Below are 24,106 nucleotides of genomic sequence, written 5' to 3'. Positions count from 1 at the left end.
AGAATGAGGCATGGGGACAGGTGGACACCTACCTGGGCAAGCAGTGCGCAGCCTTGGCCAGCGGCTCTTAGCACCCGGCGTGGGCGAGGCGTGGGCGGGGCCTCCGACTCGCAGTTCTCCACTAGCCTCCCTGGCGGCGTGAGAGTCCCGCCCCCAGCCGAAAGGAGGCCATGGATTGGCTCTTTCGAGGCCGATTGACGGCGCAGCGCTCGAGCCAGGGACGCGGTGGAGGCGGAGTCACAGGAGGAAGTGGGAGTAGAGACGGCTCTAGGCGGGCTGGCCAGCGGGCCGCCGCCGCCACTTTGTCGAGTCGCCGCTGCCACTGGGGAGATGGAGGGGCCGGGACTGGGCTCGCAGGTGAGTGCGGATGGGCGCAAACGTCTCAGGGGCCCGGCGGGTGGCCGAGGCGATGAAGAGACGGAGAGTTTGGGTGTGAGGTAGCTCCCAGAGGGGCCTCAGGGAGCGGAGGGGCAGGATCCAGGGAGGGGGAAACCTGGAAACGCCGAGAATGATGCAGGGAATTCTCTCCGAGGCGACCGGGAAGAAAAGGCGAAGACATAGGGTGAGTGCCATACCGGCTCTCCCGAATTCGCCTTAGGGCTGGGACGGCTGTGGGGCCTGGGAGGGGAGGGAAGCCGTTCCTGGGAGAGGTGTCAGCTGACACACCTGAGTTGGACCAGCCCTTCGTGACCTTGGCCTGAAGTCTGTGAGGTTCTGTTCATTTCTTTTCCGGCCGAGGCGCCTGGGAACCTGTCTTCGCCCCACCCAGCCCCTTACTAGCTCCCTGTTGCCATATCCTTGCTTATTCCTTGAAAGATCTGAGGCTGTTTGTTTAGGCCAGAGAAAGCGGGGTGGAGAGGGAGATGCGTGATGGCTATCTGCAAAATCCCAAAGGACTCTGTGTGTGTGGCGGAGGTCGTGCTGGAAGCCAGATGTAGTTTCAGAAAACAGAAGGGGCCAATGGCTAGTGACAGGAGGTACATGTTAGCTCCAGGAGAACTAGATTTTTGTCCTTTTTGTTTATGGTCCTGACTGGCATATTATAGCTGTTTACTTAGTATTTGTTGAATATATGAAAAATACTCAGGTTCGGCCAGGGTCTAGTGAGTTCTTAGCATATATATGCCAAATGCTTTTGTGTGCATTATTTAGTTACAGAATTGAAGCATCCTTAAGAAGGTAATAGAATCCCCATTTACAGATGAGAAAACTGAAGCTGTCTCCAGCTGGAGTGAGTTGGGTAGTAGATTTTTTCTGTCCCTAAGTGGGATTCAAGCAGTTTGAGATTGATTGGCTTAGCTGGCCTCTCTAAGAAACGTCTTTGCCATCTTGAGAATGTTCCTCATTTTTCCCTTTTCCCTCCATTCTTTCAGCAAGCTGATGTAAGATTAAGTGAGGAACAAAACAGGAGGGAAGTTGTCAAATGTTCTTGCATTTTGATAGAATAAAAAAGGTTTGCAAGCAGACCAGATATTACAAAACAGTGTAGAACCTTCACGTGGAAACTGTCTCCTTTGTTTGTTTTCTTCCCCCTTAGAGTTTCAAGGAAAAGATAGTAGGAATAATTATCATATCTTAATTACTACCACTCATTTACAGAAGCCTTTAAGTGCTTAAACTTCATTACCTGGTGCTTCAGGAAAGATTGCCTTGCTTGAATTCCCTGCCACATGGAGGGAGAGCATGATTCAGAGGTTGGGATTAAATGGGACAAGGTAGAAATCATTGTTGTTGTTAATAATAATTGCTATTAACTTTTTCAATAATAACGTAAAGATCTTACCTATATACGATGCTCTGCAGCTTGCAAAATACTTCTGTATTCTTAACCCTCACTGTGACTCTGTGAGGTGGGGAGGGATTGTTGCTACAGTTTTAAAGATTAGAATTGAGGCTCAAAAAGTTGAGAGTCATGGAATTTCCCTGGAGGTCCAGTGGTTAGGACTCAGTGCTTTCACTCCCATGGCTCAGGTTCACTCCCTGGTTGGGGAACTGAGGATCCTGTAAGCTTTGTGGTGAGGCCAAAAAAAAAAAAAAAAAAAGAGGAGTCATTTGTTAAAAGTCAAATAGCTGGTAAGTGACAGAGCCAAGACCTCATTCCTTCTACCAGGGGTTAAGCATTGTTACAGGTGCTGGAGATTAATTGGTGAACAAAACAAACAAGAACATTCCTGCTCTGGTTGAATTTGGTTCCTCTGATTCCAGATGAAAGGTTTTTACCAGATTTGCCTTTACTCTCTGGCCCCCAGTTTCCTCTCCGACCTCATTTTTTATTAATACTGCTTTCTTGCTCAATCAACCAAAGCCACACTGGCCCCAAGGCCTTTGTACTTACTATTTGCTCTATCTGGAAAACTCTTTTCTCATGTATTCACATGGCTTACTCCCTCCACTTTTGTAAGGTCTGGACACAAATGTCATGGCGATGTTGGCAGGCCCTCCCCATCATAACCACTATCTGCAACATTCCCTAACCCCCTTCCTTCCTTTGTGTTTCTTCTCAGCATTTAATGTCATTAACATACTCTGTAAATAATTTCCCAGTGAATAAACTTGGATACTTAACTCTGTTAATACAGAGTACTTGTTAATGCCATGAGAAATTTTAAAGGTTATCTGTCCAATCTCTCTTTCTGTCTTTGTTTTATTTGATAATCGTCAGGATTTTGAGCCTCATGAGAGTTTAAATACGGTTTTCTAGATCTTGGTTTTCTCTTTAGTTAATTAACTTTAATGGTACTTATATACTATTTAGAAAAAATAATTGGATTCAAGATATCTCCATGTGAGAAATACCTGTTATATGTTAACTGTGTTCCAGTCATCTACTGCTGCTGCTAAGTCACTTCGGTCGTGTCCGACTCTGTGCGACCCCATAGATGGCAGCCCACCAGACTCCCCCGTCCCTGGGATTCTCCAGACAAGAAAACTGGAGTGGGTTGCCAGTTCCTTCTCCAGTGCGTGAAAGTGAAGTCACTCAGTCATGTCCGACTCTTAGCGATCCCATGGACTGCAGCCTACCAGGCTCCTCCATCCTTGGGAGTTTCCAGGCAAGAGTACTGGAGTGGGTTGCCAGTGCTTTCTCCGAATCATCTACTACTGTGTAACAAATCATCCCTAATCATAGCAGTCAGGATTTTGGCCAGGACAAAGCAGGGATGGTTTGTTTCTGTTCCATCATGTCCGGAGCCTCTGCTGGAAAGACTTGTCCCCTGGGATGACTCAGGCTGGTATCATTTGGTGGTACCCTCAGTCACATGTCATGATGATTTTGAGCAGGGACACCTGCACATGCCCTGGGCCTCTGGACAGCATGGCGGCTGGGCTCCAAGAGTGAACATTTCAAGAGACAGAAAGAGGAAGCTGCCGGTTTCTGAGGCCTGAGCCTGCCGAGTATCACTGACCGAGTGTCACTTCTGTGGTATTTTATTATTGAAGTAGTCAGAGAGCTCAGATTTGAGAGGGAGGGACATAGATTCTTTCCTTTTGATGGAGAAGTATCAAAGAACTTGGGGACTTTGTTATAATAATCACCACACATGTATTCATAGCTGTCTTATAGAATTTTGTAATATCTTGTTCTGCTTTTTCTGTTCCTTGTGGAGGAGAGTATTCAGCTAGCTACAAGTCTTTTTTTTTTTTGGTATCCCTGCCCCTCCTTTCGGAGAAGGCAATGGCAACCCACTCCGATACTCTTGCCCGGAAAATCCCATGGACGGAGGAGCCTGGTAGGCTGCAGTCCATGGGGTCGCCAAGAGTCGGACACGACTGATCGAGTTCACTTTCACTTTTCACTTTCATGCATTGGAGAAGGAAATGGCAACCCACTCCAGTGTTCTTGCCTGGAGAATCCGAGGGACGGCAGAGCCTGGTGGGCTGCCATCTATGGGGCTGCACAGAGTCACACGACTGAAGCGACTTAGCAGTAGCAGCAGCCCCTCCTTTTCTTTTTCTTATTTTGGACTGTGTTTGTTGTGTTCAGGGCCATATCAAGGTATTTCTCCAACAGTGACTGACACATTGAGTAGGCATTCAAGAAACACCTGGTGAATGAATGAATGGATTGTAGCAAGAATTTTGTTTTATTCATCTTTTATCCCTAAGTACCTAATACCCTGATTGGTATATAGTAGGTGTTCTTTACATTTCCCTGAGTGAATGATTAATGAAAACTCATATGAGTTTGCTGGTGTCTATTGCTCAGTCTATTCTGTTACCTTAATATTGTAGGTAGCCATATTATCAGTTAGGCTTCCACTGCCACGAAGGGTGTTTGTTTATGCAGTGATGCCTTTACCAGTACACATGTCAATAATAACTACTGTAACAGCTCTTCTTAGAACCGTAAACATGGATTTGGAAGTAACTTTATAGCTACATTGATCTCCTCCTTTCATTTTACAAATGTAGAAACTGAAGCCCTAAATCAGGTAGATGATTAGCTACCATCATACAGCCAACCTGAAATCTGAGACTTGGACCTTGTTCTCAAGAAGATTTTTCCTTTCAACATGGTAAAAAGGAAACAACTAGAGAAAACTTAAAAAAACATTTTGTAAGCTAACCAGCAAGTAATTTCTAAGAAGGATGTGGGATCGCGACAAACTTTGCTTTAACCTTTGCACTGGGACTCCATGGTTGTTTTCTGTAAACATTTTATGTGACTGTCCCTGAAGTTAACCTCCTCCCAAAGCAGGTCATTTCCTTTCTCACCCGTAGCTCTTACCGCAGAATTTTGAGAGGGAGTGATATCTAGAGCAAAGAACATAACTTACAGCTGTGTCCTCTAAGCTTTTTTGATAAAAAAAAAAAAGAACTTGGGGACTTTTCACTTTCATGCATTGGAGAAGGAAATGGCAACCCACTCCAGTGTTCTTGCCTGGAGAATCCCAGGGACGGGGGAGCCTGGTGGGCTGCCATCAATGGGGTCGCACAGGGTCAGACACGACTGAAGTAACTTAGCAAGTTATTTTGTAAACAGACCATGAGGAGTGACCTGCTTGATATACAGATTGCATGAGTCTTCCAGGACTAAAAACTCATAAAGATTAAAGAAGACAAATTTATAAGCTTTTGTGGCTTTCCCTCCCCCCTTTCTAAAAAATACAGAAATTATTATAATAGCAGCTTCAACATTTTCTTCTGTTACTGAGTGCTTGGCCTTGAGTGCGCTTCCTCACTTTGGAGACCGTTGGCTCTGAAACCAGGCTTTGAGTTTATGTAATCATCTTTAGCTTTTACTCTGATTTGGATTTAGGCAAAAACAGCATGAACACAAGGTGCCTCCTGTTGTCTACTCTTGGCCACCAATTTTTGCCGTTGCATCATATACTGCTTCAGTTATCACTTGAAGTATCTCTTTGTCTCTGACTTAGCTTCCCCATTAGACTTAAGCTCCTAAAGGATATACACTGATGTCTTGTGTTCCTAGCATAATGCTTTGCATGTCATAAAAACACAGGAATTAATTGCTGAATAAACTTCATAATAAATAAATGCTCTTTATATTGAAATGTGTAATCCTCCTCAATTTTCTGCATAAAAAATGAAACTGATGTCCTTAAAGCCCTGAGGCATAATGAGAAGTAATACATTTTTATCTATATAATATACATTTATTTGTGATGAAAAATCTGTATATAAAGAAAGGCTTAATCTTCTTAATGTATAAGTGGAAAAAAGATACATAATCCATTAGAAGAACAGACTATGAAAAGGCAACCCACAAAAGAGAAAATATGAGACAATAAATGATAAAAAGCATTTTTTTATGTGTTTTAGCCATCAGATTGGAAAGATTGTAAAAAGATTGATAATAATCAGTTATGGGGAGGTTTTTGGGGAAAAGAACACTTATACTTGTTGCTGGGAATGTGAATTAGGGAAGATAATTGGTCAGTATCTGTTTATGTTTAAAATACGTATATATTTTTTTGACCCAGCAGTCCTGTGTTGGTGAATCAATGTTAGAGAATGTATGCGATGTTAATTACAGGGTTGTTTAGAGAGTGAATGCTGAAATCAGCTTTCATGTCTAATGTCTAATTATGCTAGGTCTTTACAATGGAATAAGATTCAACTATTGTTTACTGACTCCAGGGCTGTACATGATATATTGTTAGGTGAGACAGGCAAGTTGATGAATAATTATATAATCAAATCCCATGTTTGAAGATGTTTTGTTAAATATAAGAAAATCATAAAAACCTGTGTATGCTCTATGATGTTATATATATTAAAGTATATACCGATAGTGAGGAAAGATATATACCAAACTGTTAATAATAGTATCTCTACTGGTACAAGATTGGGAGGGAAAGAGTCCAGAATATCAGCTAAAGTCTTCATGTCTGTATTGCTGGAGCTTTAAAATTAGTGTGAATTACTTTATGATTTAAAAAAATTTAAGTTTTATATAAAAAGCAGATGATTTCTCTGTCATCTACATCTGCTGTTTATTGAGACTGTAGAAATTCTGAGTAGAGTTTAACTGTTTCCTTGGTCCTTTGTCTTCTCTCAGTTGGAGGTAGTTACATGCGATATGGTGAAGAGAATCCTAATGTCCTTTTGATGTTTTCATCTCACTACGTATGTGTTTATTTTTATCTGTGTGAGTGTGTGCATGTAAAATTAGAGTTTCATGCAGTGAGGTTGAATTTACCAGAGAAGTCAGAACTTGTGTATTCAAAAAAACATTTGTGATTCTAGCTCTGGCTAAGAAGGAGCAAAAAACACTCCACCCTGTCTGTCCCCTTGAATGGACTGGATAGAATAGAATGCTCTTTAAGGATTCTCGAAAGAAAATTGTAGCAGGCAGAGCAGGGGGAAAGACCGGAATTCGAAAAACCACTGAACCAGGAGCTAATTTACTGTTTTCCCATCTGAGTCCCCTCCTCTCCATCCCCCACCCTGGGACTTGAACCCTGGCAGTGAGCATCCCTGCAGACAGGAGTGCTCCTGGAGAAGCCCTCTAGTTCAGGTTCAAGGAACAGGAAAGCGGTCTCCTGGCAGCACAAGCACCTGAAAGCCTGAGGGAGGAGAACTTCCTCTCTGAGCAGAGGAGTTGCAGTCCCAAGGCAGTGGTTGTTAGAAGTGACAGCAGAAGCATGATCCATGAAAGAAAAAAAAAATCGCTACATTATACTTTATTAAATTGAAAATCTTTGCTGTATGAAAGAGACGTAAGAAATTGGAAGGTAAGCTACAGATGGGGAAAATAAATTTACAAATCACATATCTGACAAAGGACTTACTTATGTCTAGCATGTGTAGTATGGAGAAGGCAATGGCACCCCACTCCAGCACTCTTGCCTGGAAAATCCCATGGATGGAGGAGCCTGGTAGGCTGCAGTCCATGGGGTCACACAGAATTGGACACGACTGAGCGACTACCTTTTCACTTTTCACTTTCATGCACTGGAGAAGGAAATGGCAACCCACTCTAGTGTTCTTGCCTGGAGAATCCCAGGGACGGGGGAGCCTGGTGGGCTGCCGTCAATGGGGTCGCACAGAGTCAGACACGACTGAAGCGACTTAGCAGCCGCAGCAGCAGCATGTGTAGTATAAGGAACTCTGAAAACTTAGCAGTGAGAAAATAACCCAATTAAAAAATGAGTAAAAAGACAGTTCACCCAAGAAGATACACAGATAGCAGATAGCACATGAAATGACACTCAGCCCCCATTAGCCATCAGGGATGTGCATCTCTTGCACTGACAAGAGAGAGTCAGTGCCAGAGGATGCAGAGCAAGTGGAACGCTCATAATTTGCTAATGGCAATGCAAAGTGGTCCAGCCACCCTGGAAAACGATTTGGCAACTCCTTATAAATTTAACATCTACTTACCAGATGGTCAAGCAAATTTCACTGTTAGAGAAGCAAAACATACGTTCACACAAAATGTATGTTTATAGCAGCTCCATTTATAATTGCCAGAAGCTGGAAACAACCCAGGTGGGTTGTTTAAATGGATAAACTGTGATACATTCATGTAATGGAATACTATATAGCAAGAAAGGAACTATTACTAACATACAGTAACTTGGATGAGTCTCAGCATTATGTTGAGTGCCAGAAGCCAGTCTTAGAAGATTATATTCTGCATTATTCCATTGTTTGACAGTCTGGGAAAGAAAAAAAAATAAGTAATGAAGAACATATCCGTGGTTGCCAGGAGCTGAGGTAGTTGAGTTAGAGATGTGGCTTAAAAGGAATATTCCAAGGGAGTCTTTTGAGGTGTTGAAACTGTTCTGGATCCTGATTTTGGTAGTGGTTACAAGACTCCACATGTGTTAAAATCCACAGAACTATACACCAAAAGGTCAATTTAACTGTAAGATAACTTAGAACAAAAGTACTGATCCCTTATGAGTAACCCTTTGAGGGATTATGAACTTCTTTCAGTAAACCCATCATTTCTTGAATCTTTTTTGGAACTCCTGGAGAATTGATGTGAGCACATTTCATGTATCTTCAATTTTCTATTCTTGATGTGTATTCATCCTTTCAGAGTTGTTTTTAAACAATGAGAAGTTGTTCAGAGACAGGTCTGGTGAATAAGGTGGATAAAGGTCTGGTAACAACTTTATGGTATCTTTACCATAGATGGGATTAGAAAATAACAAGCCAGTTTGGATTTCTAGGCATGATTTGCTAGATATTTGATGTGAACCTCTCCCTTAAATGCAACTAAACATGCTGGATACAGTAGAAAATCTTTTTAAGTATTTTATATTGTATGCTACTGCTGCTGCTGCTAAGTCACGTCAGTTGTGTCCGACTATGTGCGACCTCATAGACAGCAGCCCACCAGGCTCCTCCATCCCTGGGATTCTCCAGGCAAGAACACTGGAGTGGGCTGCCATTTCCTTCTCCAATGCATTTAAGTGGAAAGTGAAAGCCGCTCAGTCGTGTCCGACTCCTATTGTAAATTTTAAAAAAGATCCCTTTGGGTTTTCTGTGTATATGATCATATTGTCTGTATATAAAGGTGAATTTGCTTCTTTTCTAATCTCTATGCATTTTTTCTTTCCTTTACTCTTACTCTGTCCAGGACCTCATTACATTGTTGATTACAAGTGGTGATAATGGGCATTCTTGTTTTGTCTCAGTCTTTACAGTTAAAGCATTCATTCTTTTACTGTTAAGTGTGTGGTAGCTATAGATTTTTAAAAAATAATTTACTTATTTTTGGCTGTTCTAGGTCTTTGTTGCTGTGTGGGCTTTTCTCTAGTTGCGGGGGGCAGGGAACGACTCTGTTGCAGTGCATGGGCTTCTCGTTACGGTGACTCCTCTTGTGTTTAGGCTTCGGTAGTTGGGGTGCATGTGGTTCCTGGACTCTAGAGCACAGGTTCAGTAGCTGTGGTGCATGGGCTTAACTGCTGGCAGCATGTGGGATCTTCCCAGTCCAGGGCTCATACCCTTGTCTCCTGCATTGACATGTGGATTCTTTACCATTGAGCTACCAGGGAAGCCCTGTAGATTTCTTATAAATGATCTTTATCAGGTTGAGGAAGTCCCCTTCTTTCCCTAGTGTCCAAAGAGTGTCATGCATGGGTGTTGAATTCTGTCAAATGCTTTTGTTCTGCTGAATTGAATATATTTATTTTGTGAAGACGATGGATTGTACTGATTCCTTTTGAAATGTTTAAGCTTGGTTGTAATGTATATTACCCTTTTTATATTTGAATCACTGAATACAATTTTGCTGACATTTCATTGGGATCTTTACATGTGTGTTCATGAAGGGTATTAAGTCTGTAGTTTTGTTACTGCGAATGTCTGTTGGTTTTATTTTGGGGATCATGCTGCTTCCTAAAATGAGCTAGGAAGCAATTCCTCTGTATTCTGAAGGAGTTGGTATCGTTTCTTCCCTGAATGTTTTCATAGTGTTTGCTGGTTAAAAGTTATGTGGGCCTGGAGTTGTTTTGCTTTTGTTTGATGGGAAGTTTTTGTTTGTTTAATATTTTTATTTATTTACTTGACCACACCAGGTCTTCACTGTGGGGTGTGAACTCCGGTGTGGGATGTGGGGTCTAGTTCCGTGACCAGGGATCAGACCTGGGCCCCCTGCATTGGGAGCACAGTCTTAACCACTGGACTATGAGGAAGTCCCTATTGGGAAGTTTTAAAATTATGAACTCAATTTCCTTAATAGATAGAGTGCTACTCATTTCTTTTTAATTCCATTTTGATAACTTGTGTGTTCCAAGAAAATGTTTTGCATTTCATCTAGGTCATTGAATTCAATGGCATAAACATGATCACAGAAGTCCCTTATTATCCTTCTGGTGTTTCCAGAATCTTGTAATAGTGTCCTCTTTTTTAAACCTGCTATATGTCATTGACATCTTTATTTTTGATCAGTCTGGAGGTTTATCAATTTTATTGATTTATTATTTCCAAAGAACCAGCTATTTAAAGAAAAACTTTACACTCTGTTTTTGTTTTTAGTAATTTTTATTTATTTTGGTTGCCCTGAGTCTTCATTGCTTTGGCGGGCTTCTGAATTTCAGCAGTCAGGGGCTACTCTTCGTTGCGAGGCGTGGGCTTCTCATTGCAGTGGCTTCTCTTGTTGCGGAACACAGGCTCTAGGCACGGGGGCTTTAGTAGCTGTGGCTCGTGGGCTCAGTAGTTGTGTCACATGGGCCCAGCTGCCCTATGGCCCGTGTAATCTCGCGACCAGGGATGGAACCATGGGCAGATTCCCATCTGCTGCACCACCAGGGAAGGCCCAAGAACAGCTGTTGGTTTCAGTGGTTCTGCATTTGTTTTCTTTTTTATATTTCGTGGATTTCCATATCTTTATTGTTTCATTCATTCTATTTTGGGTTTATTTTCCTTCTCTAGGTTCTTAAGGCAAAAGCTTAGGTCATTTATATTAGTTCCTTCTTTTTTCCCATTTAGCCACTCAGTCGTGTCCAACTCTTTGCAACCCCATGGACTACAGTACGCCAGGCCTCCCTGTCCATCACCAACTCCCGAAGTTTACTCAAACTCATGTTCATTGAGTTGGTGACGCCATCCAACCATCTCATCCTCTGTCGTCCCCTTCTCCTCCCGCCTTCAATCTTTCCCAGCATCAGGGTCTTTACCAATGAGTCAGTCCTTCATATCAGGTGGCTAAAGTATTGAAGTTTAAGCTTCAGCATCAGTCCTTCCAATGAATATTCAGGACTGATTTCCTTTAGGATGGACTGGTTTGATCTCCTTGCCATCCAAGGGACTCTCAAGAGTCTTTTTCCGATTATAAGCGTTTAAAGCTAAAAATTCACTGTATTTACAACTATGTTGTTTAGTTTCCAAATATTTGAGAATATTCTACATATCCTTTCGTTACTGATTTTTAATCTAATTCCAGCTATGGCCAGAGAACATACTCTGTATGAATTCAACCCATATAAGTTTGTTGAGACTTGTTTTATGGCCCAGAATATTATCTGTCTTGATGAATATTCCATGTGTACTTGGAACACATATCTATTTTGTTGTTGGGTGGGATTTTATGAAAATGTCAGTTAGATCCAGTTGGTGGATAGTGTTAAGTCTTCTTGGTGGTGCAGTGGTCAAGTATTTGCCTGCCAGTGCAGGAGACAGGGTAGACGCGAGTTTGATCCCTGGGTCGGGAAGATCCTCTGGAGAAGGAAATGGCAACCCACTCCAGTATTCTTACCTGGAGAATCCTGTGGACAGAGGAGCCTGGCGGGCTACAGTCCACGGGGTCGCAAAGAGTCGGACACGACTGAGCGATTGAGCACGCACAAGTGCATCTGTTTCTGATTTCTCTGTTTTTCTAGTAGCTGAAAGAAGTATTAAAATACTCGACTATAATAATGAATCTTCCTGTTTTTCTTTTTTGCTTTATGAATTTTGAAGTTCCTTTTGGATACATGTGTATTTAAGGATGTTGTATCTTGATAAATTGCCTTCTTTAATATTTTGAGATGTCTCTCCTTATCTCTGGTAATATTTCTTGTGTTGATGTCTACTTTGTCTTATATTAATATAACCATTGAATTCCTTATGCTTATTTTTTTTTTCATGGCATATCTCTTTCTATCCTTTACCTTTAACCTATGTATATTTTTGTATTTAATGTGAGTTTCCTGTAGATGACATGTAGTTTTCTAGGTGTTTGCTTTTTAAAAAATCCAGTCTACCAAACTGTCTTTCATTTGGTTTTCTTTAGACCATTAGTATTTAACGTGATTATAAATAGAGTTTAGTATAAATATATTACCTTATATGTTTTATTCCTTCTCTGTTCTTTGTTCATTTTCCCTCTACTTTTCCTGTAGTTTGAAAAATACTGAGTATGTTTTAAGTATTTTATTTCTGCTATTGGCTTATTGCAAGACTTTATTTATTTAGAAGTTGCTCTTGGGTTTACTTATAACTGTTTATCTGCAAATACTGTTTTAAGAATCTCCTGTAACAATATACTTCTGTTTTTTGTCATCAAGAAATTAAAAAAATGTGACAAAATCTGTTATGTTGACCCACATAATTATACATATTAACCATGTAGTTCTGTCACTCTCTGTTTCTTTGTATTGATTCAGATTTCTATCTGGTATTATTTTCCTTTAGCCTGAAAAACATCCTTTATTATTTCTTGTAAGATAGTGTCTGTTGGCAGTTTTCTAAGCTTTGATTTGTTTGAAAAAAGTGTTTTCTTTCATTCCTATTTTTCAAGAATATTTTTGTTAGTGTTTGCAGGTTAAGTTTTTTCTTTTAGATTTTTAAAACTGTCTTGCTTTTGTCTTCTGGCTGGTACTTACTGATAAGAAGTCTGAGTTCATTCTTATCTTTGTTTTTTTGAACATAATGTGTCTTTTTCCTTGGACCGCTATCTTTATCATTGGTTTCGAGTAGTTCGATTTTTATATGCCTTGGTGTAATATGAGCTTGGTGCCGCTTGGGTTTGTTGAGCTTGTAGGAGCTGTGGGTTTATAATTTTCACCAAATTTGGAAGATTTTTGGCTATTTTTTAGTCAAATTATTTAAAAGTATTTCCTCTTCCTCTTCTGGGATTTCATTTATACATTGGGATGTAGCCTTAGGGTGTATTTGCCATGACTTCCTGAAGCAGATGTGACCTTCCTGCTGTCAAGAGCCATGACCCTCGACCTATTACAAGTAACAGAATACTTTAGTGTCTTTTGCAGATGGCCTTTGTTTTATGACAGAACTATTTGGTTGGTGTAAATGTTATTGCGGTTTCAGACCATGAATGTTATATCATTATAACTAGGTTCAAGCACATCTTTATTAATAGGAACTATTACAATCAGCATGTTTTTGTCAACGAGAATAAGTGTGTGTATTCCTGTAGTGTAAAAATCTGTGCTTTGCAATTCAACACTCTTGAAAAGCCTTTTCTGTCTCTTGTTGGTTTTGGAAGGATTTTCCCTGCAAAAAGTTGTCGAGATGCTTGAAGAAGTGATAGTCATTTGGTGAAAGGTCAGGTGACAATGAGGGCTTCCCTGGTGGCTCAGATGGTAAAGAATCTGCCTGCAATGCAGGAGATCCAGGTTCGATCCCTGGTTTGGGAAGATCCCCTGGAGAAGAGAGTGGCTACCCATTCTAGTATTCTTGCCTAGAGAATTCCATGGACAGAGGAGCCTGCTGGGCTAGAGTCCATGGAGTTGCAAAGAGTCAGACACAACTGAGCAACTGACACTTTCACTTCAGGTGAGTATGGTGGATGAGGCAAAAGTTTGTAGCCCACTTTGTTCAACTTTTGAAGTGTTGGTTGTGCGATGTGTGGTCGGGCATTGTCATGGAGAAGAATTGGGCCCTTCGTGTTGACCAGTGCCAGCTGCAGGGATTGCAGCTTTCTGTTCATCTTATCGATTTGCTGAGCATACTTCTCCGATGTAATGGTTTCACTGGGATTCAGAAAGCTGTAGTGGATCAGACTGGCAGCAGACCACCAGACTGACCATGACCTTTTATTTTGGTGTAAGTTTGGCTTTGGAAAGTGCTTTGGAACTTTTTTTCAGTCCAGCCACTGAGCTGATTGTTACCCGGGGTTGTATGGAATCCACTTTTTGTCGCACATCACAATCACAATCAATAAATGGTTTGTTGTTGTTGTGTAGAATAAGAGAAGATGACACCTCAAAACGATATTTTTGGTTTGCAGTCAGCTCATGAAGCACCCACTTACTGAGCTGTTTCAGCTTTCCAGTTTGCTTCAAATGCTGAATGACCATAGAATGGTTGATGTTGGGTTCTTCGGCACTTTCAGTAGCTGTAAGAGGATCAGCTTGATGATGGCTCTCCGTTGGTCATTGTCAACTTCTGACGGCTGCCACTGCGCTCTTCATCTTCGAGGCTCTCGTCTCCTTTGCAAAACTTCTTGAAGCACCACTGCACATACTGTTCAGTAGCAGTTTCTGAGCCAAGTGCGCTGTTGATGTTGCGAGTTGTCTCTGCTGCTTTGTGATCCATTTTGAACTTGAATTAAAAAATCACTGGAATTTAGTTTTTGTCTAACATCATTTCCACAGTCTAAGATAAATATAAACAGTAGGTAATAAGTCATTAGCAAAAATACATAGTGAGAAGTATGCATTAAAGTGATATATAAGATAACCACATTTATTTAAGAATGTATTCCAGTGTTGAATGGCAGAGTTCAACAGTGCAAAACCTCAATTACTTTTGCACCAACCTAATACATAGTTTGGACTTTTCTAATAGTAAGCGTCTAATCCTAGTGAATAGAATTAAAATGAAAATTTTCTATAGGATGTACCTCTAAGAATGAAAAAAAATCATTTAATTGATGGATATTGTTGATAGTACCAAATGCTTTATGATGTAGTTGAATGTGACATTGATTCTTTTACCGTGCATTGTCAAATTACTCTTACTCTTCAGTGCAGGAATCACAGCCATGGCCCCTACCCTCCAGGATTTGGTCGACATGGAGTCTGTGCACACGAAAACAAAGAACTTGCCAAGGCGAGAGAGGCTCTTCCTCTTATAGAGGATTCTAGTAACTGTGACATTGTAAAAGCTACTCAGTAAGTCTTCCTAATGCTTTGTTTTATCCTTCATTTCTGTTGAGTTGTAATAACCTATGTGCAGTCCATGGCACTCCTGTGCACACCTTCTCCCTTCATACTCCAGTGATAGTATGTATGCTTGTCAGACCAGCATCAGAACAGCTGATACAGTGCAGCTTAGTTTTTTATTAATGGTCTCTTCCATTAGATTGTGAACTTCTGAGCAAAAGCATGTCTTTTTCATCTTTGTAAGCCCAGTGCTTTTGCACAGTTTATCTTGTATTAGGTGCTCAGTAAATGTTCATTGAGTGAGCAGATGGTTTTAAATGACACTCATGCTAGACTCTGAATTTGAAACACACAATCTTAGGCTTTTAAAATGTACTACAACCTAAATATGAAGATGAGATAGAAGAATATAACTCACACATTAATGAGTATTTTAAACATTTATTGATTACTTTCTGTGTAGCTATTATCTTGGGTGCACTAGAAGAAAGTCAGCAAAATAGAAACAGGTTTTCTGACCACTTGAAACTATAGTCGGTTGTTTTGCTTTCACTGAAAATGAAATATGTTTTGAGTTTCTCCTTAAGATTTCCACCTGTGGGTATTTGCATAAAATCATTTCCAGCATTATCACCCTCATGGATCTCACTGATTGTTAACATCTACCACATCTCTTGCCATTGAATATGTTTTGAAATATTTTACCTGTCAGATTATGTTAATTAGTAGGCCACTTTATTAGTAATCAAATATTAGCCTGCCTGTCAGAGCTTCTAATCTGCATGAAAGAAACTGATGTTACTGCACAAACTTGATATATATCATTTCTGTCAAAAGTGAAGATGTTTGGTGATTAGTTAACCTGTTTGGCTTTAATGTAGACTAACATATTGCTTATATTTGTTAAAGAGTGATTGACAATTATTTGAATATTATAATTACTAATTTACATTAACTCTGGAGGCCCTGGGAACCACTACTTTGAGTTCAGTTCAGTCGCTAAGTTGTGTCCAACTCTTTGCGACCCCATGAATCGCTGCATGCCAGGCCTCCCTGTCCATCACCAACTCCCAGAGTTCACTCAGACTCACGTCCATTGAGTTGGTGATGCCATCCAGCCATCTCATCCTCTGTCATCCCCTTCTCCAGCCCCCAATCCCTCCCAGCATGGTTTAGTAGGACTTAATAGTTTCTATTGAAAAGAAATAGAGCTAATGAATGATTTTGAAAATTATTTTAGCGTTAAAAAGAGATAAATTCTCTCCTACTTTTCATTCTGATAGTTAAATAACTCTCTTAAATATCCCTTCAATCTTTCCCTCCTTTTCCATTCCTTTTACCTGAGGCTCCCTTTGCTGATCACCTGTCTCTAATACAAGAGCCTCTAAACTGGTCTCTCAGTCTTCACCTAAAATTAGCTTCCATACTGCACCAATGTGATCTTTCTTACAGCCCAAAGCCTGAGTGCTTTCTTCTTTAAAACCTGCGCTGGCTTCCCCTTGAGCCGTAAAGACTAAATTTCAAAGCGTGGCAGAGAAGGATCATGCAGGCTTTGCCTGCCTCTCCTAGCCTCATCTCCTGCCATTGCCTTTCTTATGCTTTATGCTTTTGCGGTGCTAAATTGCTTATTATTTCTCCAGGTATCCGTGTAGTTTCATATCTCTGGTTTTCATACATGCTATTCCCTCTGCCTGAAATGTCTTCCCTTCGTAGCTTGTATATCGTGTTCCATCTACTTCAGGAAGGGCTAATCATTCCTTCCTTTTCTGTACCTACACCGTGTCCATGTTTTATTGTTGAATTTACCCTGTTCCAGTTTGCTTTTAGTCTCGCTCCCTTATTGTGAGATCATTGGTTGGGCTTTGTTTGATTTGGGGATACGATTATTGTCCCGAATCAGCACCATGCATTCCTCGTGCGTAGTGGAAGATCCAGTGAAACTTATTGAAAGAGGGAAACTGTGAATGTTAAAAATTTATTTCAGAAAATCAAGTAAGTCCAAATAGAGTCATCTATCTCATCAGCTAGTAGCCAGGTTTACTTCTGTTGTTTGGCTTTACATTCCATCCACTTTGTGAATACCTTTGCTAATTATTATATTTCTGCATTGACCAAAAGACACACTGGATAAAGACATGGTAAAAGAAAGAAATCTTGACAGCTGAAATTATTTTAATAGTATCATTTATGCCTTTTATTTTCCATCTTATTGCAGATACGGAATTTTTGAACGATGTAAAGAGTTGGTAGAAGCAGGATATGATGTCAGGCAACCAGACAAAGAAAATGTGTCTCTTCTTCATTGGGCTGCCATTAATAACAGGCTGGATCTTGTAAAGTAAGATGGGATATATGTGTGTTAATTAAGTATGTGTTTTATAATTCTAAACCTTTCCTTCATTTGTCTTTTCTCTTTTCAAGTGCAAGTATGTATGTTGAGCCATCTCTAATCCTTTATTATAAATGAATGCTTGAACTTTGTACCATGCACAATGGTTATTATAGTATTGAAAAGGACCTCAGAGATCATCTGGACCAGGACTCACTGGCCCAAAAAGAAAAATTAAAAATGAAGTCACAGTTCAGGCAATGAATGTGAACATTTTTGGACATGGAACAACAGGCTGATTCAAAACTGGGAAAGAAGTACATCAAAGCTGTATATTGTCACTCTGCTTATTTAACTTACATGCAGAGTACATCATGCAAAAAGCTGGGCTGGATAAAGCACAAGCTGGAGTCAGCATTGCTGGTAGAAATATCAATAACCTCAGATATGCAGATGATACCACCCTTATGGCAGAAAGCGAAGAGGAACTGAAGAGCCTCTTGATGAAGGTGAAAGAGGAGAATGAAAAAGCTGACTTAAAACTCAGCATTCAAAAAACTAAGATCGTAGCATCTGTTTCCATCACTTCCTGGCAAATAGATGGGGAAACGATGGAAACAGTGACAGACTCTTTTTTCATAGGCTCCAAAATCACTGCGGATGGTGACTGCAACCTTGAAAGTTTTAAAAGACACTTGCTCCTTGGAAGAAAAGCTATGACAAACCTAGACAGCGTATTAAAAAGTAGAGACATTACTTGGCCGACAAAGGTCTGTATAGTCCAAGCTGTGTTTTTTGTAGTAGTCATGTATGAATATGAGAGTTGGATCATAAAGAAGGCTGAGTGCCCAAGAATTGATGCTTTTGAACTGTGGTGCTGGAGAAGACTCTTGAGAGACCCTTGGAGTGCAAGGAGATCCAACCAGTCCATTTTTAAGGAAATCAACCCTGAATATTCATTGGAAGGACTGGTGCTGAAGCTGAAACTCCAATACTTTGGCCACCTGATGTGAAGAACTGACTCAGTGGAAAAGACCCTGATGCTGGTTAAGATTGAAGGCAGGAGGAGAACGGGATGACAGAGGATGAGATGGTTGGATGGTATCACTGACTCAATGGACATGAGTTTGAATAAGCTCCAGGAGCTGGTGAAGGACAAGGAAACCTGGTGTGCTGCAGTCCATGGGGTCACACAGAGTAGGACATGATTGAGTGACAGCATAACAACATGTTTTTCACAATAGAACAGATAGTTTCACCAAGTTTAAAAGAATCACTGAAATTGTTACATTGTAATAATGCTAGGAGGAATGGATGGGTAGGGGAATAATTTAACAGCAAAATTAAATATGGAATGCATTTTAGATTAGGCATGTATTAGATTGTATAAAATTATTCCCCTACATAAAGCACTACTGTGGGTTTTTTTTTTATATCTTAGCATGTAAAATGTGTATGTATACATGAATGTGTATATGTTTTGTATTATACACATTTAAAATCCTGTGGTTTAGGAAAGTAAAAATATACTGAAGGTTAGAATAAGGAGATATACTCACAGCCATACTCCTTTTCTGTGGAAATAAACTGGTGTATTGTTTAGATAATGTATATGAAGCACAACTTTGAAATAATGAGACTAATTCCTGTAAGCCACAGAAGAAAATAAGTCTCTTTACCTTATAGTTTCACTTTATACAATGTATCCCATCAATACCTCCAAAATACAGAGTGAAATGCTCAAAATGTCTAACTTTTCTGGAAGAATTTTGAGTTATTTTTTTGCTACCTACTTTTAGCATCATTATTTCCACATAGTAACTCTAACTTTAAGCTGTTAGTTGTGACATGGTTTCACCTTTCTTCTTGCAAGTTAAGTAGAACATCTGTAATAGAAACCTTTTAAATATAAACCATTTCAAGAGTTTTGTGGTTAGAATAAGCAGAGAGTAGTTATTATGTGTTCAGTGTATAGTTGTAAAGGAATACTCATGACAGCAGGAGTAATCACTTACATGATGAGAATATTTCACCAGGGATCTGTTTGATGCTTTTATGTGAATCTTTCCGACTTCTACAGATCTGAGTGTTTTAGAGAGGGGCATTATTATAATTTCTGTTTTCGAATACTTTTATTACTAAGAAAAATGGATATTTTCTTTCTTAGTATGAATTTTAAATTTTAAACCTTATTTTCACTTATGTCTGCTCTTAACAGGTTTTATATTTCAAAAGGCGCTGTGGTAGATCAGTTGGGTGGTGATTTAAATTCAACTCCTCTTCACTGGGCCATCAGGTAAAGGTTTCTTTAAATACTGAAATTGCTGTTCAGAATCAAAACTGACATATGTATTTTCTGAACATTAAAGACCAGCACTTTGCAATAGAATTTTCTGTGAAGATGGAAGTGTTTGTGCTGTCCAGTAAAGGAGCACCACTAGCCACATGTGAAATGTAAAGTGTGGCTAATGCCACTAAGGAATTGGGTTTTTAATTTTAGTAAATTTTAGCTAATTTGCATTTAAATAACTATATATGTCTAGTAGTTCATATTGGAATTGCAGTTACAGACCACTTGAAAGACTTTCTTTTGTTTTTACCCCTTCATTGAAAAAAAAATACAGTTTTAAAGAGTTTCCATAGATGATGTTTTTGTGTTTAATTGAGGCCCAAACTAAATCAAAGTAAATATTTTTAATATTTGATCACATGGACAAATGTGGTAGTTTAGTGAGTGTAAACTCCATCAGTTCTTTTCCCTGGTATGTACTGGCATCTGAAGCTGAAGTTAGTAAGTGTCTATTTGGATACTTAGCAACTTCTTCATCTTTCATTTTAACTCCATGCTCTCTGATCAGTGAAATTGATACGAACCTGAAAGTGAAGTGGATAATTGTTCATTTAAGGCAAGAAGTTGAATCTTTTCTCTGGAGTCGAGAATTTTGAAGAATCTGGGGTTAGCTCATCCCCTTAAGCTACAGTGCTTTACATAGAAATGAGCTGTATTCAAAGAGAAATATGTAGTTCCTAAGAACAGTATTATCACCTGTGGTCTGGGAATTGTTACCCTTCATTCAGCATACCTGTTTCATAATTGTTTTTTGTTTTTAAAATAACAATGGCAAAGTCCAAGTGATTTTTAATTTCCATTTTTATTGTTAGTTATGTAAAATTATTTATACATGGTAGTAGTCTTACACATAAGATTTAAGGTAGATTGGGAGGTTATTATTAATAAGCTTATTACCTGCACTTAAGAAGAACTGTCCAGATAGTTCTGAGTTCCGAATGTCTACGTAAAAGATATTTAGAGAAGCTCCAGTGTTTTAAAAATCTGTGCACTGTTAAGAAATACTCTTTATATCTAACCACAGTCCCTCATGTCTTAGAAATATTAGTTTCTCCCTGAATTTTTCTCTTTTGCACTATAGAGTACAGTATAATTTTTGTTCTCTCTTTTTCCAGACAAGGTCATTTACCTATGGTCATATTATTACTACAGTATGGTGCAGACCCCGCTCTCATTGATGGAGAGGGATTCTGCGGCATCCACCTGGCAGTGTTATTTCAGCACATGCCCATTATAGCATATCTTATCTCTAAAGGACAGGTATGTTTTGAGACGTATTTTGTATTGCAGCTGTTGTAAATCTGAAAGGACTCAGAGGATCGTTAGTAATAGTCCTCATTTTTAAGGTATAAAAATCATTTTTACAGATACCTGAATGTTCAAATACTAGCCTCAGTAAGTCTAGCTATTGAATACTTCTTTTCCAGCTTCATTGGAGCAAAAAGGATAGGTCATTTAGCTCAGTAACATATAATAGTTGTTTCTGAAACTTGTAAGCTTATAATAGTTTTTCTTGTAATCCCAGTAATTTGCAGAGTTTTTCAAAAACATGACTTTAAAGCCTGTATTTTTCTTTTGGTTGAATGTGGAAATGGTAGTCAGATCACTAAATTAACCCATCATTTGCTTTCATTATTTGAGTCCAAGTGGAGACCAGTTTGAATGTGTGTTTCTTATTGTTCCCTGAAGTATTCCCATGAAAAATGACTTGCCTTAAGAGACATTCATTTGTGGCACTGGTTAAATTATGGGTTGTTGGCAGTGGGAGTTTCACTGTCAGTTCTGCTTGCCTGGGATATGCTTTCTGATAACAACTAGTTTAGATATCAGTAGTTTCGTGTAGCAGGCATGGAAACATGTTTGCACAAATGCTGTTGGAATGACAGTATTCTCTTTAAATAAGCACTTTCTGTTAGACTTAGCAATTCAAGTAGAATAATTATAACCTCTTGGTTCTCATTTTGGAAACTATATGAAGAGTCATCTTTTCTACTTCACTTTGGGTTTCTTCCTCCAAGGCCTGTAAGAATATTCAGTCACTGACATTTTTGGGGGGTTGGGGGCCCTTGGTTGAGGTATTATATACCTCAACTCTGGACCCTTTTTTTTTTTTTTAAGTGGACCGTATCTTCTTGGACTATGATTTCCTTTTTATTTCCTGTATTCTCAAAAATAGAAAAGAATTTTTCATGTTTTACTCTTTGAAACATAGTAAATCCAAAAATACAATATACTTTGTATTCTTGCTTCAGAAGGTAGAGTTCACTCTTACTGAAAGTGTTTAAGTAGAGACTGGATGATTTTGTCCAAGAGGTGATAGTTTGAATTAATGTGTCAGTTAAAGTCTAAACTAGATAACTTCTAAGGTCTCTACTGTCTCATATTTGAGGTGATTATCAACATTTTTCTGTCCCTTAGTCTTCTTCCATTCACAACATACAACACTTGAAATCATATATTCAGATTTTTCCCTTTAAAAATATTTTGTAGCAATCAGTGGATTTTTACCCTATTGATGTAAAACAGAACACTAGTTTATTCAAGTGATATTTGAACACTTGTAGACACACTGGTGGTGTTGAATGTATTAAAGGGATACTTCTACTAAGAGAGAAAACAGTAACTTACCTGTGTTTACAGTTAGGCTGATCAACTCTTCTTTTTTAACAGAGTGTGAATACGATAGATGTAAATGGGCAGACACCACTCATGTTATCAGCTAACAAAGTACTTGGGTAAGTAAGTTTAATTGAATTGCCTTATTCTGACTCTTGATTCCAGCAGTTTAAGTATCTTATTCTATGTGAGGTGACAAAACATTCTGAAGAAAGTAAGATTTTCCGTCTTGTGACTGTGACATGCTCTTTTAATGTAGTTGTAGTTAGAAAAGCAGCATTGAAATAAGTTTTCTCTTTTCTGATAGCTTTGGGGAAAAATTTGAAAGCTACTAATAAGAAAAGAATTTCCTTACAGAACACCTGAAGATTCCAGAGCGTATATTTATTAACAGAATTTGCATTTCTTAGTTTACGTTTCTCGAGAATGGCTACAGGTTTAAATGCTCCCATAATTTGAAATCCATATGATAAATATGCAGTTCAAAAAACAATAAGTTTGAGGGTTCTCTGATATTGTTGACAACTCTGAAAATATTAATTGCAGTTGATGAAAATTGCACTTAAGAAAATAGCACGTTTGTTATGTTCATATCAGTTACTTACGTATTTAAGTTTTTGTGTGTTTTATCATTACTGCTTGTGATTATTGGTCACCACGTTGTCCAACTTCTGTTATTCTTCTGTTCAAATCCGTGCTACGCTTGGTCCTTTGTCAGTTTTGTTTCCAGTGTTGTACTTAGTTTCTGAGTCTGCTTTTACTCAGGATGTTGCTCCTAGGAACTGAGTTAGTTCTGATGCTGTTTCCTTTTAGTTCCTAGAGTGATAGGGCTCAAATTTGGGGTAGAATTTTGTCAAAAAGCATTTTGTCATCTTTGCTAGTAACTCTCAGGTCATGTATAATGTTTAAAAATCTTGAATAGAATGAGTAAAATAGATTATTATTTTATTAAAGGAATCTTTTGAGTAGTCATGAATGAAGTAAAGGTCTTGAAGATGAAGTAAAAAATATTTCATTAAATTCTGCTTTCAAGTCCATAACTTTCTATGGTAAATAATTTAGGGCATTTTTATACCACTTTATGTAATAAGTGGTTGGAGGGAGAATGTGAAGTTAGCTTTTGGTTTATCTACATAGCATTTAACGTTGGCCAAAGTTAAAAAAAAAAAAAAAAAAAAAAACGTTAACCATTAAATCAGCAGCATGAAAATAAAAATTTGAAAAACAAAAGCAATTATTCCATTGTATTGATATTAAAATTACATTATGTAGCAGACAATTAATACATTTCTCTTGGGGCAGCAACTTGGGCCTCACCAGTATTAGCACCTAGAATAAAACTCTGCACAGAGAAGTTCTGCAGTTTTCAGAATACTTACTGATTGGTTCATTGATACATTATCAAACAGGTTCATTATTTACATTTACCCTTCAAATCATTCTAATAAATGATCCTTGGTGTTTTATTGTTTTGAGACAGGCCAGAACCAACTGGATTTCTTTTAAAGTTTAATCCTTCTCTCAATATAGTTGATAAAATACATCAAAACACTCCACTCCACTGGGCGGTTGCAGCAGGAAATGTTAATGCTGTTGATAAGCTCTTGGAAGCTGGTTCTAGCCTGGATGTCCGAAATATTAAGGTATGGCCAGGTGTTTATCTCTCTTAGTTTATTATGTCTTCAGTTACCACAAGATACATAGAAACAATAATAGTTGGCTACCCTTGGAATAAATACATTGAATCTATGATTCTTGTGAGTTTGTAAAACTTGTTTAGCATTGGGA

The 24,106-nt window shown here is 38.9% G+C and overlaps 1 protein-coding gene across 4 annotated transcripts in view; it reads left to right on the top strand.

Moving 5' to 3' along the window:
- The first annotated feature begins 230 nt into the window (after nt 1-230).
- The window catches only part of ZDHHC13 (zinc finger DHHC-type palmitoyltransferase 13), a 51,096-nt gene continuing 27,220 nt past the window's right edge, over nt 231-24,106 (top strand). For 2 of the 4 annotated variants that reach the window (XM_070782894.1, XM_070782892.1), the window contains exons 1-7: nt 6,521-6,588; nt 14,887-15,032; nt 17,239-17,361; nt 19,571-19,648; nt 20,818-20,962; nt 22,373-22,437; nt 23,799-23,961. In XM_070782894.1, the coding sequence (XP_070638995.1) occupies nt 6,535-6,588; nt 14,887-15,032; nt 17,239-17,361; nt 19,571-19,648; nt 20,818-20,962; nt 22,373-22,437; nt 23,799-23,961 (774 nt within the window). In that variant the 5' untranslated portion in view covers nt 6,521-6,534. Of the gene's footprint in view, nt 358-6,520; nt 6,589-14,886; nt 15,033-17,238; nt 17,362-19,570; nt 19,649-20,817; nt 20,963-22,372; nt 22,438-23,798; nt 23,962-24,106 lie in introns of those variants that run through there. The other 2 variants (XM_070782895.1, XM_070782893.1) reach the window with 2 other exon arrangements.

This window comes from Bos indicus, chromosome 29 (assembly GCF_029378745.1).
Source record: "Bos indicus isolate NIAB-ARS_2022 breed Sahiwal x Tharparkar chromosome 29, NIAB-ARS_B.indTharparkar_mat_pri_1.0, whole genome shotgun sequence".
NCBI lineage: Eukaryota > Metazoa > Chordata > Mammalia > Artiodactyla > Bovidae > Bos > Bos indicus.
Note: the sequence above shows the minus strand (reverse complement) of the source record. Positions and strands in the feature narration are given on the sequence as shown.